The 13,388-nt window shown below is 34.9% G+C and overlaps 1 protein-coding gene across 6 annotated transcripts in view; it reads right to left on the bottom strand.

Annotated features, from left to right (window-relative positions):
• ATRX (ATRX chromatin remodeler) overlaps positions 1-13,388 on the bottom strand; it is a 300,930-nt gene that overhangs the window by 103,020 nt on the left and 184,522 nt on the right. For all 6 annotated transcript variants that reach the window (XM_044234659.1, XM_044234661.1, XM_044234660.1 and 3 more), the window contains 4 exons: positions 11,857-12,003; positions 11,519-11,696; positions 2,128-2,265; positions 344-519 (listed from right to left, as the gene is read on the bottom strand). In XM_044234659.1, the coding sequence (XP_044090594.1) occupies positions 344-519; positions 2,128-2,265; positions 11,519-11,696; positions 11,857-12,003 (639 nt within the window). The remainder of the gene's footprint in view (positions 1-343; positions 520-2,127; positions 2,266-11,518; positions 11,697-11,856; positions 12,004-13,388) is intronic.

Raw genomic sequence — 13,388 nt, 5'->3', positions numbered from 1 at the left:
TGAGGTTCAGGCCACTCTACTATAAAATTAGTGTGAGCACTGGAATTTCTTAATCATAATAGCTATGTTCCTTTTACATACTCCCTATCTTAAAGATGGGGAATCTAAACATTAACATATTAAAATATGAAGCTATATACCTGGCAAATGAATTAATCAATTATGCTATAAATGGAACACTTCTTTAAAATTTAAAGTTTCAAAAACTTTTGAAGACAATGCAAGGAGATTTAAGTATAAAACGATATACTGAAAAAATGGGAAAGAAAACACAAAACAAATTCAGAAAACATTTTGGGATTATAACAGTAATAATATTTTATTATATGGAATGTATTTGTACCTGAACACATCCAGCTAACATCTCATAGAGAATGTGAGCACGCTTTTTCATCACTCTGACATCTACCATGGTAGAATCTGCACACTGACCATTTTGGATTGGATTTATAAATCGATTCCTGAACTCCTTAATGGATCCCAGCAAATTTTCCTTGATAAAGTTAACCATGCAATGATCTAAGAGAGAAGACATTAGTTCACTAATAATAATACTGGCTAAAAGGGACTTAGAAAAATTCTCTGATAAAATGTTCATGTCAAAAACACATGCCATGGAAGCATCAGAATTAGCTACAAAAGGAAGAAGAGCAAACTGTGTATAGACTAAACATTGGTTTTAAGTCTGATCTGGAACTGGATTACCCAAACCAGATGAGAAATTCAAATAAAAGCCAACCTTAAATTCTAGACATGAATATTTAAAAACAATACCTAAGAACATTTTATTATAATTCACTATTCTCTGTAACAGACATGGAGTATAAAACAAGTATTCTATAATTCTAACCATGATTTTATGGTCAGCAAAGGGATCTTGTGAAAAATACATAGATACTGAATCAAAATAATAAAATCAGGTAATAAGCCATCATATCAAACTTTATATTAACTGATCTAGTTCCAGAAACCCTTAACAGTTATCAGCTGCCCTATACTACATAGGACCACAATGTGAAATAACCATTTTTTCCACCGTTTCAATATAATTTTATTAGTAGTTATTACATTAAAACTGTTATTTATAGGATCCAAAGGACTGTCTTAGAAAATTCTAAAGAATACGTAATCAGATTTTAACAGTAAGATAGAACATATTCTCATTATAGTATTGCCCTTAAAAAGTTATGAATAATAATGAGAATTAAATGCAGTTCAATCAAAAACTAGAAATGAACTCTAGATGCAGTGTCAATTAAAGCAACGTTCCATGGGAGTATAACATACTTCTATGGATGTGAATTTCATTGGCAAACACCTCTGGTTTGCTTTCTTCACTGTATCATAATACTCTTCTAACTAATATTTTATTGTTTTTGCAATATGAAGTAGCATTTCTACAAATGGAGTAACAGAAAAGGGGAAACTGGAACAGATAAAAATAAAGATAAAATATAGGTTACAGTAAAATAATAACCAGTTTTACAAATAATAAAAAACAGTTAAGTTACCATACACTAAAGGAATGGAAATAATAAAAATAACAAAAAACTATTACAATGGATTACAATAGGAAATGTCAATTTGTTATTTGCTGAATAATTCATGTTCCCTCTTTAAGTATTACTAACACATATGAAAATGAGAGAAAATTGCAAGTTATCTGGATTCACATCATCTGTCCTCAGTCTCTACAAATTCTATGCTGATACAGATTCAACACAGCTCTCCTTATCCCATCTCCACATTCGTAAAACATTCACACGTGGTATTTCTTTTCAATTTCCTATAGTACCTCCCCATGAATTAGATATATTTTGTTACAGTATCTACTGAATTTGTAAAGCAATCATTAAGACTTCTGGTAATTTTTCTAGATTTCAAATTCAAATTCAAATGTTTATTTTTGAACACTCAAAATAGCACACCTGTTGACTGTGGTTTACCATTCATATTTATAAAGCAGTCCACTTCAAATGTATGGTATTCTTTCACAGCAGACTAAGATGGACCTACGCAGATCATAGTCAAAGACTATATTAGACAGAAGAAAGGCAAATAGCAAAGTGGCAAAAATGTGTCTGAGGCAATGCCAACTCTACAGCATAAATGCAGATATTAACTCACACTCAATTAGGTTATTTTGAAGTGGTGTTCCTGTTAAAATAATCCTCCTCCTTGATCGTATAGAATTCATAGCTTTCGAAACAGCAGAAGCTTCATTTTTCAGAATATGACCTTCATCACAAACAACAAAGTCAGGGCCTATAAAAATGTATAGAAAAACATTTAATTAGTATATAATTTAAAATGTAATTACAGGGACGCCTGGGTGGCGCAGTTGGTTGGACGACTGCCTTCGGCTCAGGGCGTGATCCTGGAGTCCCGGGATCGAGTCCCACATCAGGCTCCCAGCTCCATGGGGAGTCTGCTTCGCTCTCTGACCTTCTCCTCGCTCATGCTCTCTCTCACACTCTCTCTCTCAAATAAATAAATAAAATCTTTAAAAAAAAATAAAATAAAATGTAATTACAAATTAAATATGTAATCCATTTAAGAAATAAGCTAACTCTTTAAAGTGCTGCTCTTGTGGGAGAAAACAAATATCCTCATTAAGAATAGTCATATTTTATCTGTTGCTGTATTTATTGTATCTTGTAATGTGGCACTAACTGTATTAATTATATCCCAACAGTAGAGTATCAAATACTTTAGATGGTACTTGAGATTTTCTCAGTAAGAAACAAAAATAAACAAAAATAAAAATAACCAAAAGATTCCCCCAACAGATTTAAGGTATTTGAAATATAAAATCTTTTATAATTGGAAAACAGTATCTAAAGATGTATTTCAGCACTAATCAAATGAACAAAACTGCCTAAGACTACTAGCAATTTATATATATATATATATATATATATATATATATATATATATATATACACACACATACAGACACACACACACATATATATATAAATGAAAAGATAAATTTCAAAAAGTTACATTTTTAAAAATACTATATAAATCACAATAGAGGAGCATCTGGGTAGCTCAGTCAATTAAGTGTCTGCCTTTGGCTCAGGTCAGGTCCTGGGAAAGAGGAGTCCTGCATCAGGCTCCCTGCTCAGTGGGAAGTTGGCTTCTCCCTCTCTCTCAGCCCTTCCCACTCATGTTCTCTTTCTCTCTCAAATAAATAAAATCTTTAAAAAAAAATAAATCACAACAGACTCTGCAGTATCTCCCATTTAACATATTCCAAATGATTAACACTCTTTGCAGGGGAAAAATTAACTAATAAAGGACAGCTAAATTGATTGTTACATGATTGTGGGGTACAGGGCAGATGGGAAGAAAGAACACTTTCCAAGTTATAAAAGATCTTACAGCTATAAGTAACTCTTTCAAAAAAAAATACATACACTTTATTGAAATAATATATTATTGTCTTCTAAAGTATGGTTTATACACAATTTGCTTGCTGGTTAATATACATACATACGTACTACTTAAATATCGATTTCAACAATAGCAGTTGTCAAATTACTCCCCATCTTCTAGGCATTAGAGAAAATTTACCTTCTACATGATTTCAAAAGTAAATGCTTCAGTATGATTGATCAAACACTGTAATTGTTAATCTGTATTCAGATGGGGCTACACAAATATTAAAATCACTTACATACTTTCTTAAAAACTAAAATTTGTATCCTACTTTGTATTAAAGACTACATACTGGTTTTTATTAATCCTAAGAAGTTTTCTAAAGAGAAAAATTGTGTTCTACACATGACATAAATGATTTTCAACACCATACTCCCTGAAGCATTGCTTATTTTGGTGGAAAATTGAAAACAACCGAAAAGCTTTTCAAAGGGCAAGAATAAAACTATAACAGAATGTTGCTGAACTAAAACTAATAATAATGCTCTCTATGTACTATCCTGGAACTAGATGTCCAATACATTACTAAAAAGAAGTAAATTGCAGAATCTATATTATGATACTATTTATCATATTTATCATACTATTTATTTATCATACATATTTATCATACTATTGCATTTAAACAACCACTTCTGGGGCACCTGGGTGGCTCAGTTAGTTAAACATCTGCCTTCAGCTTCAGTCATGATCCTAGGGTCCTGGAATCGAGCCCCACATTGAGCTCGTTGGCCAGAGGGGAGCCTGTGTCTCCCTCTCCCTCTGCCTGCCATTCCCTCTGCTTGTATTCACTTTCTGTGTCAAATAAATAATTAAAATCTTAAAAAAGAAGCCCCCCAAACAGGGTGATTTTACCTATGTATACATATATACAGTAGAGGATTAACACTGCCCAAAGAAAGCTTAGGCCTTTGTCCTCAGCACCTGGGAGGTAACCTCTACACTTGGACATCTTGCCTGCGAAGATGATCTTTGTTTACCTGGATGGCTTGGGACACACACCAGATAGTCTAACGAGGTGATATATGGGGGTAGGGGGCCTTTGGTCCATATGGCATCTTCTAAACACTAAGATCACTTACATGGGTGGTCAGACATGTCTATGTGGCCAAGTCCAAACTCTAAACACTAAGGCTTGTATAAGTGTACTTACTTAGCAATACCCCATACTTATGTATCACTGTTATGTGCATAATGTTATGTATGTTATGTATCATTGGTGGGAGAAGTAACTGCTGCCTGCAGAATTCCAGGGACAGATCAGTGCTGGAACTCTCCTGGACCCTCCCCTATGTGCCTTTTCCTGTTACTGATTTTAACTTGTATCCTTTCACTGTAATAACCCATAACCATGAGTATAACAGCTTTTTTGCATTCTATTAAGTCCTAGTAAATTACTGAACCTGAGAGTAGTCTTGGGCTTCTAAACACTGCAACAGAAAATACATGCTTAAAAAAAAAACCCCACACAATCTGATTAAAAAGTAGAGGATCTGATTAGAGAATTTTCCAAAGACATGCAAATGGGCAACAGGTACATGAAAAAGACCTCAACATCACTAATCATCAGGAAATGCAAATCAAAACCACAATGAGGTATTACTTCACACCTGTTAAAATGGCCATTCTCAAAGGGACAAGAGATAACCAGTGCTGGTGAGGTTGTAAAGAGAAGGGAACCCTTGTGCACCATTGCTAAGAATGTAAATTGGTGCAGGCACTATGAAGGTTCCCCCAAAATTGAAAGTAGAACTACCACATGAACAAGCATTTCTACTTCTAGGTATACATATATTCAAGGAAACAAAATCATCTCAAAGAAGTATATCAACTATCATGCTCACTGCAGCATTACTTGTAATAGCCAAGACAGCGAAACAACCTAAGTGTCCACTGACTGATGAATGAATAAAGAAAAAGTGGGGTGTATATATACATACAATTGTATATTATTCAGCCATAAAAAAGGAAATCCTGCCATTTGTGACAACATGAATGTATCTTGAGCGCATTATGTCAAGTGAAATAAATCAAACCAAAAAAGGCAAAAACCGTGATTTCATTTACGTGGAATCTAGAAACAAAACAAACCAAACTCATAGACACAGAAAATAAATTTGTGGTTGCCAGCAGCAGGTGATAGGGATGAGTGAAATGGGTAAAGATGGTCCAAAGTTACAAACTTCCAGTTACAAGGTAAGTCCTGGGAATGTGATACACAGTATGATCATCATAAATAACAATATTGTATTATATACTTAAAAGTTGCTGAGAGAGTAAATATTGAAAGTTCTCACCACAAGAAAAAGTTTTAACTGTGATGGGATGTTAACTAGATTTATGGTAATCATTTTGTAATATATACATATACTGAAACATTATGTTGTACACCTGAACCTCTACAATGCTATTATGCCAACTGTATCTCAAAAAATACATGCTTGTTTGTATAAACACAAAAAAATTCTGGAAGGATATACATGAAACAACAGTGAGACAGGAGGAATGGAACTTTTCCTTTTTACTATGTACCTTATCCTTCTGTTTATGTTTTGCTCAAGAACATGTACTGTTTTTTATAATTTAACTTAAAAAGAACTGTTTATCAGTGTGGCAATGAAAGGAAAGGGGGTCCTATCTTTAGTAAGGGTATCTGAGGGAATAAAAGTAGGAAGAAAGAATAAAAGTAAATATACTCATGAATAACTGAATCAAAAAAAAGCTAAAAGATGTTATTCCTATTCTGTTTACTAGGACAGGAATGTATATAACATTCTAACATTAAAAAGTTTTAAAATCTTTAAAATGATAATTTTTTAAAAGATTTTATTTATTTATTTATTTATTTGACAGACAGATACCACAAGCAGGCAGAGAGGCAGACAGAGAGAGAGAAAGGAGAAAGCAGATTCCCCGCGGAGCGGAGAGCCCGATGTAGGGCTCGATCATGACCCGACCTGGAGGCAGAGGCTTTAACCCACTGAGCCATCCAGGCGCCCCTAAAATGAATAAGTTTTAATAAGCTTGGAAATGTATTTTCTGGAAAACCCCATTCCAGTGAGGTGGCAGGATTTGAAAACCGCTATTGCAGAAATCATTCTAGACAAAGAGAGAATGCAGTCATGTGGCTCTGGAGAGTTGAAGAAAAGGGACCTTAGCAAGAGGATTAAAGAAAAGTTCTCCTGTTCAAAAATTAAGCCTAACTGAAATAGTTCAATATGCCATGGAAATTGATCATTATTTTATATAATTATATGTCTTTTTTAAAAAATTATTATTTATTTATTTATTTTCAGGAAAACAGTATTCATTATTTTTTTTTATTTTTAAAGGACTTTGTCTCTAATTTTTATTTTTTTTAAGATTTTTATTTATTTATTTGACAGAGAGAGATCACAAGTAGGCAGAGAGGCAGGCAGCGAGAGAGAGAGAGAGAGAGAGAGAGAGAGAGGAGGAAGCAGGCTCCCTGCTGAGCAGACAGCCCGATGCGGAACTCGATCCCAGGACCCTGAGATCATGACCTGAGCCGAAGGCAGCGGCTTAACCCACTGAGCCACCCAGGCGCCCCATAAGTCTATTTTATTGTTTAAATCAAACAGTACCTTAAATTAATATTGTGTGTGTGCATAAAGGACTGAGGTACTGGTCACATCCTACAACACAAATTAAAGCTTGAAAGTCTTATGCTAAGTGAAAAAAGTCAGATATTGTATGATTTCACTTTTACAAAATGTCCAGAAATATTTTCATGAAGGTCCAGAAAAGGCAAATCCACTGAGACAAAAAGTACATTGGTAGTTTCTAGGGGACAGAGCATTTGGAAATGACTGCTAAAGGGTACAGAATTTTTTTTGAGGTGATGAAAATGCTGTGGAGTTCAAGAAAATAGTTATGATAGTTATGAAACATTGTGAATATGCTAAATGTGACAAAATTGTAAACTTTAAAATGGTAAAATGAATTTTATGTTATGTGTAGTTTTACTACAATACATTCTAGTTATTAAAGTGTGGAACGATGTAGATTAATATTCAAGCTACCACAGTGAATAAATGCTCAGCATAACTTAAGGTAAGTAACTGTGCTATGAATTAAAAAGCAAATATAATAATGAGGTTATAAACAGGTTATTCATTTGTCAAAGCCCAATAAAAGCTACACTACAAAGAATAAACTTTAATGTATCCAAATAATAAAACAAAGGAACTGACCTAAGTGACTTTAGAAAATGTTATAACTATAAATTATAAAGCCAGGGACGCCTGGGTGGCTCAGTTAGTTAAGCATCTGCCTTTGGCTCAGGTCATGATCTCGGGACCCGGGGATCAAACCCTGCATCAGGATCCCTGCTTAGTGGGGAGACTGCTTCTCCCTCTCCCTCTACCCCTGCTTGTACTTAATCTCTCATTTACTCTTTCCCTCAAATAAATAAAATCTCTTTAAAAAATTAAAGGTTATTATATATGAACCTCATGATAACCACAAACTGAAAAACTATACTAGATAAACAAGACACAATGAGAAAAGAATCTAAACATAACACTAAAGAAGGCATCAAACCACAAGAGAAGAGAGCAAGAAAACAAGAAAAGAAAAGAGGACTATGAAAACAATCAGAAAGCAATTAACAAAATGGATCAAGTCCCACATGAGGCTCCCTGCTCAGCAGGAAGCCTGTTATTCCCTCTGCCCCTCCCCCTGCTTGTGCTCTCTCTTTCTCTCTCTGACAAATAAATAAAAATTTTAAAAAATAAATAAATTACAAAGCCATAGACAAAAACAATCATGTAAACAGTGTACTATGGTTGGTAAACTTGTTTCTTACAGAGGTACAGGTTAACAATTCTGAAATTACTTTGCATGTATAATGAATCTGGACAAATAAATAAATGGATGGCAGATAGCTAGAGCCAGGATTCTCACAGTTGGAAAAGTAGTAACAGATTAACGAAGAACGTGTAAATGAACACTATGATACTGGATTAGACGACACCATTATGAAATCAAGTTTATCTCTATGTACTCACACACAAAGGGATAGATTCATGTGTAGATGTAGATTGGTACAATTATCACCTAGCTTTTGTCTGCTCAAAGGGCCGAGAAGCAATGATACTCCAGTAGCAACAAACCATTTTTCAATAAAAGGCACCATGGCACATTACTGAAATGGTTAATTCTGGGGCAGGAGGCAGAGAAAATATAACATAAGCCTGGAGTACTTTATAGTACCAGAAAGTAATGAAGTGCTTAAAACAACAACAAAAAGTATGATGCATCAAAGGGATACAGGAACCAATCTACAAACCTGAAAGAGCTCCCAATGGCCAAACTGGAACAATTTGAACAACAAAATAAATAGCATAGCATTAGTTTATAATCTAACAAATAAACTAATAATAGTCTATACTGCTATAAATCAATGACTGATTATATAAACAAGTAGAAAGGACAAATCTTTCTTAAAGAAAAATTCTAAATTTTATGTGCAGATAATGGCCACTAAGGGAGACAGAGTTTTAATTTCTGCCTTCCCCCAACTTGGGTAAGCTAGACTATGGGACCAATTTCCAAAGAACAGAGTAGAGATAAGTGAAAATAATAAATCCAGTAATGTCATGTAGGTCTAATGTACCTTGGATACGATGTGATGAGAAAGGTATTTCACCTCTGGTAAATTTTTTCAAAAATGTATAACCCCAGTCTAATTGCAAGAAAAACAACAAACACACTAGTGAACATTCTACAGAATACTTGCACAACACTCAAGACTGACAAGATAATGCAAAATAAAGAATGAGAAGTTGTCATAGACCAGACAAGACTGTGGAGACATGATAATTAAATGCAGTGTGATATACCCTAAATCAGATCCTGGAACAGAATGTGGACATGAAAAATGGTAAAATTCAAATACAGTTTGGACTTTAGTTAACATATTATCAACAATGTATCAATTTCTTAGTCTGGACAAATCCACCTGGCAATGTAAAATGTTAACAGTGGGAAATCTGGGTGCATTAAATATGGGAGCTTTTTTTTCCTACTATCATTTCAAATTTTCTGCAAAAAATTATTCCAAACTAAAACATTTTAAAATGTCACTAAATGATATGCATGAAAGTAACAAATGTTATTCTTCATGTCAAGCTTGAATTTTTTAAAAATTTATTTCCTCATGAACAAATCACAGTGTTAAGCATCTGAAACTGTTTTACCTATCTAGAGCAACCTTCTTAAAAATCTGTTTCAATACTATTTACTAGGTTAAAGTTCTCTGATGATAAAACCACCATAGAACTTTCAGACAAATACTTAATAAACTTACTGAGCCTTGGATTTACAATGGCAATGTTACTTTGTTAATTCAATGTTAATTAAATCATTATAAAAAAGGCAAAACAGTACATATATTCAGTTATAAAATGAGTAAGATCTGAGAATCTAATTTATAACATGGTAAGTATAGCTGATAACACTGTACTTTAAAACTAAAATTTTCTAAAAGAATAAAACTTAAATGCTTTCACCAAAAAAAAAAAAATGGGGATAGTAAATATGTGAGGTCATGGATATGTAGCTCAAAAGGATGAATCCTTCTGTTTGGCAGGAAGCTAAGCCTAAGGAACAGGAGGATGGACCTTAGACATCCCGATGGAGAGCCCAAACTGAGGGACCCAGGGACCACCCCATTCTACCCACTTAGCAATAAGTTTGCAGTTACAACATCCCGACAGAGTTAAGTTTGTTGTGTTTGTTGCACTTGTGCAGAAAGCAGTCACTTGTCCTTATGTTTCTAGAATAGAAATAATCTTGTGGTTTCCTACCCCATTAAGGCATTTCAAATTTACCTTGGGAAAGCACATGGATTGTTGGCTAATTATTAAATAATCTAGGCCTGTCACTCAAATGTTACGATCCTAGAACCCACCCAAAAGAAGAAACTGATATAAGTCCACACCCAGGAGTTTTGCCTTTGTCTCTCTTGAGCGGCCAATCTTTCCCTTGGAGTACATGTTAATAAAATGCTGCTCTGCCTTTCTTTCATTTTGCTATCCTATAATTCTTTAATGTGGGCAGTGAAAACAGCTGAGGCTTCTTTCCTTTTCATTCTCTCAGTAACACTTCCAAAATATATTCATTTTTCAAAATCATATATTGTAGACTTTAAATATTTTACAACTCTGTACACTACAACAGAATAAAGCTGAAAACAGTAAAATTTAATAAAAAAGCAAACTGATGGATTCTAAAGAACGCTGACATTTTTGACAGTGAAAATTAGACTCTTTTTTTTTTAAAGATTTATTTATTTATTTATTTGACAGAAATCACAAGTAGGCAGAGAGGCAGGCAGAGAGAGGGGGAAAGGAGGCTCCCTGCTGAGCAGAGAGCCTGATGAGGGGCTCGATCCCAGGACCATGAGATCATGACCTGAGCTGAAGGCAGAGGCTTTAACCCAGGTGCCCCGAAAATTAGACTTTAACACACACCTAAAACCTCAAAGTATCTCAAAGTAACATAACAGTTTAAAAAGAAAAAAGGTACAAATAATTAAAAATTAATTAGTTTTGTGAATAATACAATTTGCTGCTTTTCCAGGTGCCAAATAAGAAATATTTGGATCTTGTATTATGAGAATTACTGTCATAAGGCTAGACAGTATTGTAAATATTAACCTTCCTTTAAAACAACAGGGAAAAAAACCAGCAGCAACTCTTCTAATGACATAAAGTTGGGAAAGAAATTTAACTGTTTTCAGAGTATGAAGAGAGAGGTCTTATTACCATCTAATATTCAGACAGCTGGAAGAAACTGCAATTGTGACTTAGGCACCAGATGCATTTTTATTTGTTTACAGTATCTCCCCTAAAAACCCTAAACACTTCTAGACTGAAAAACTGGCAACATTAAGAGTGCTTTCACCTTAATAAAATTATACTAAGAAACAGAAAGAAGGAAAAAAAATAGGACAAATGAAACAAAAAACAGATACTGAGTAGTTGTTAAACAGAACATCAGCATATTTTTTATTCAACTTGCTTATTTATCTCAGTGCCTGTTAATATATTACCTGGATCAACCAAAGCCTTGTTAAAGATTTCCTTAAGTTTCCTACTCTTCACATTCCTTCCTTGAGCAAGATTTCTGTACATCTCATAGCCTATGATCATAACACCACCATCTTCTTGCCACCTCTGCAGCATGTAGCTTCTCTCCTGAGGACGTTTCACAGTTGCTAATTCAGAGACCTTTCGTGGGAAAATAAAGATTTTTAAAGGTAGCTATTAGGAATGTAGGAATACTGCATATTCCCGTGGAAATATGCATAAATGGTAATTAGACTTTTTCTTTTACTATATGAATTTCATGCAGTTATTTTAATAAAAGAAAATATTTAAATTATAATACCTCAAGCTTCTCATCATCTTTTAATCCCTCCTGCCACTTCTCAAATTCATTCATCCAATTCAAAGCAGTATTAAGAGGACAAACCACCAAAGCTGTGCTGAAATCCAATTTGTCGCACAAAAGAACTGTATGAAGAAAACTTACCACCTACAAGAAAACAAATCAAGTTATCATCATCAACTAAAATATCTGAAAAAAGTTAAAACCATCGTACAATTTACTAGTTTTGTTTTCTTTTACCTTCAAACAATAAAGCAACCAACCAACGGTCATAATTCCAAACATAATTTCCAAACCAGGCAAAGTATGGGGAAAGAGATATAATATATAAAAAGACAGAATCTGGGGCACCTGGGTGGCTCAGTTGTAAAGCGTCTGTCTTTGGCTCAGGTCAAAGTGGCTCAAGTCACCTGCTCTGCGGGAGCCCTACTTTCTCCCTCTCCCATTTCCCCTGCTTGTATTCCCCTTCTTATTGTCTTTCTCTTTGCCAAATAAATAAATAAATCTTTAAAAAAAGATGGAGCTTGATTACATGATGTATGAAGTTCTTCTAACTCTAAAGCTTCATGATCTTGTGATCAATAATAACAGTAAAAGAAATAACCACACCAAAACTAAGTCCCTACTCTCTGCACAATGTCCCTCCCTATAAACCTCAGAAACTGCCATTGCCAATTTAGAAGAGTGGTGTTATACAGTATTTTTTTTCATTTTATATTGTTCTGAATTGATATCTTGTGAAGATGGAGGTGAAATATGAGGACCCTAGGCTCACCTCATCCCACAAATACAATAACTATAAAATCATCATAAATATCCCAGAAATTAACCTAAAGACTGGGAGAACAAACTCTGTAAGTGAAGGTAGAAAAGAGGCCACATCAAAGAAGGTAGAAAGTACAGCCATGTGGTTTGGGGCAGAAACGGATCAAGGCCACCATGGTGGGCAGGGAGATGCAGTCCTGGAGAAGGACAAAAGATAGTCTACCACACAGGGTAGCACACAGGAAAAATGAATCCCAAAAGCAACTGGCTTGGAAAATGAGGGCGCCAAATTTGTTGAGTTCTTGCAACCAGTGGAGCTTAAAATCCTGAGTTTTAAAGGTCAGGAGGCATGGCTGAGATACATCCTGGAGGATACTGCGCTGCTCTTGGAGAGAAGGCAAACAGTGCATGGACATACAGCATGGAAACAGCAAAATGAAGGGCACCTGGGGGCACACAGTAGGGAGGGCTTTTGCTCCTCTCAGACCACATCCCAGGGAAAGAGCATTCACAAAGAGACCCCTCCAGGAACAAAGAAACCAGTCAATATCTTCTTTTCACCCCTCACCTCAGCATAAGCACAAGGGCACCTGTGGGAAGCAGAAAAGCACTGATATTTGTTACCTACCTTGTTTAGACTAAGCCCCAACTGCAAGCATTTGAGCAAAAGCACCCCTCTGGGTCATGCTTCCCTTAGTCCCAGGGCAGAAGGCCCTCTTCCCCAGAAGACCTGCCCAAATCTCTGCTCACACCATGTCTCCTGACCT

Source organism: Neovison vison, chromosome X, assembly GCF_020171115.1.
Source record: "Neovison vison isolate M4711 chromosome X, ASM_NN_V1, whole genome shotgun sequence".
Classification (NCBI taxonomy): domain Eukaryota; kingdom Metazoa; phylum Chordata; class Mammalia; order Carnivora; family Mustelidae; genus Neogale; species Neogale vison.
Note: the sequence above shows the minus strand (reverse complement) of the source record. Positions and strands in the feature narration are given on the sequence as shown.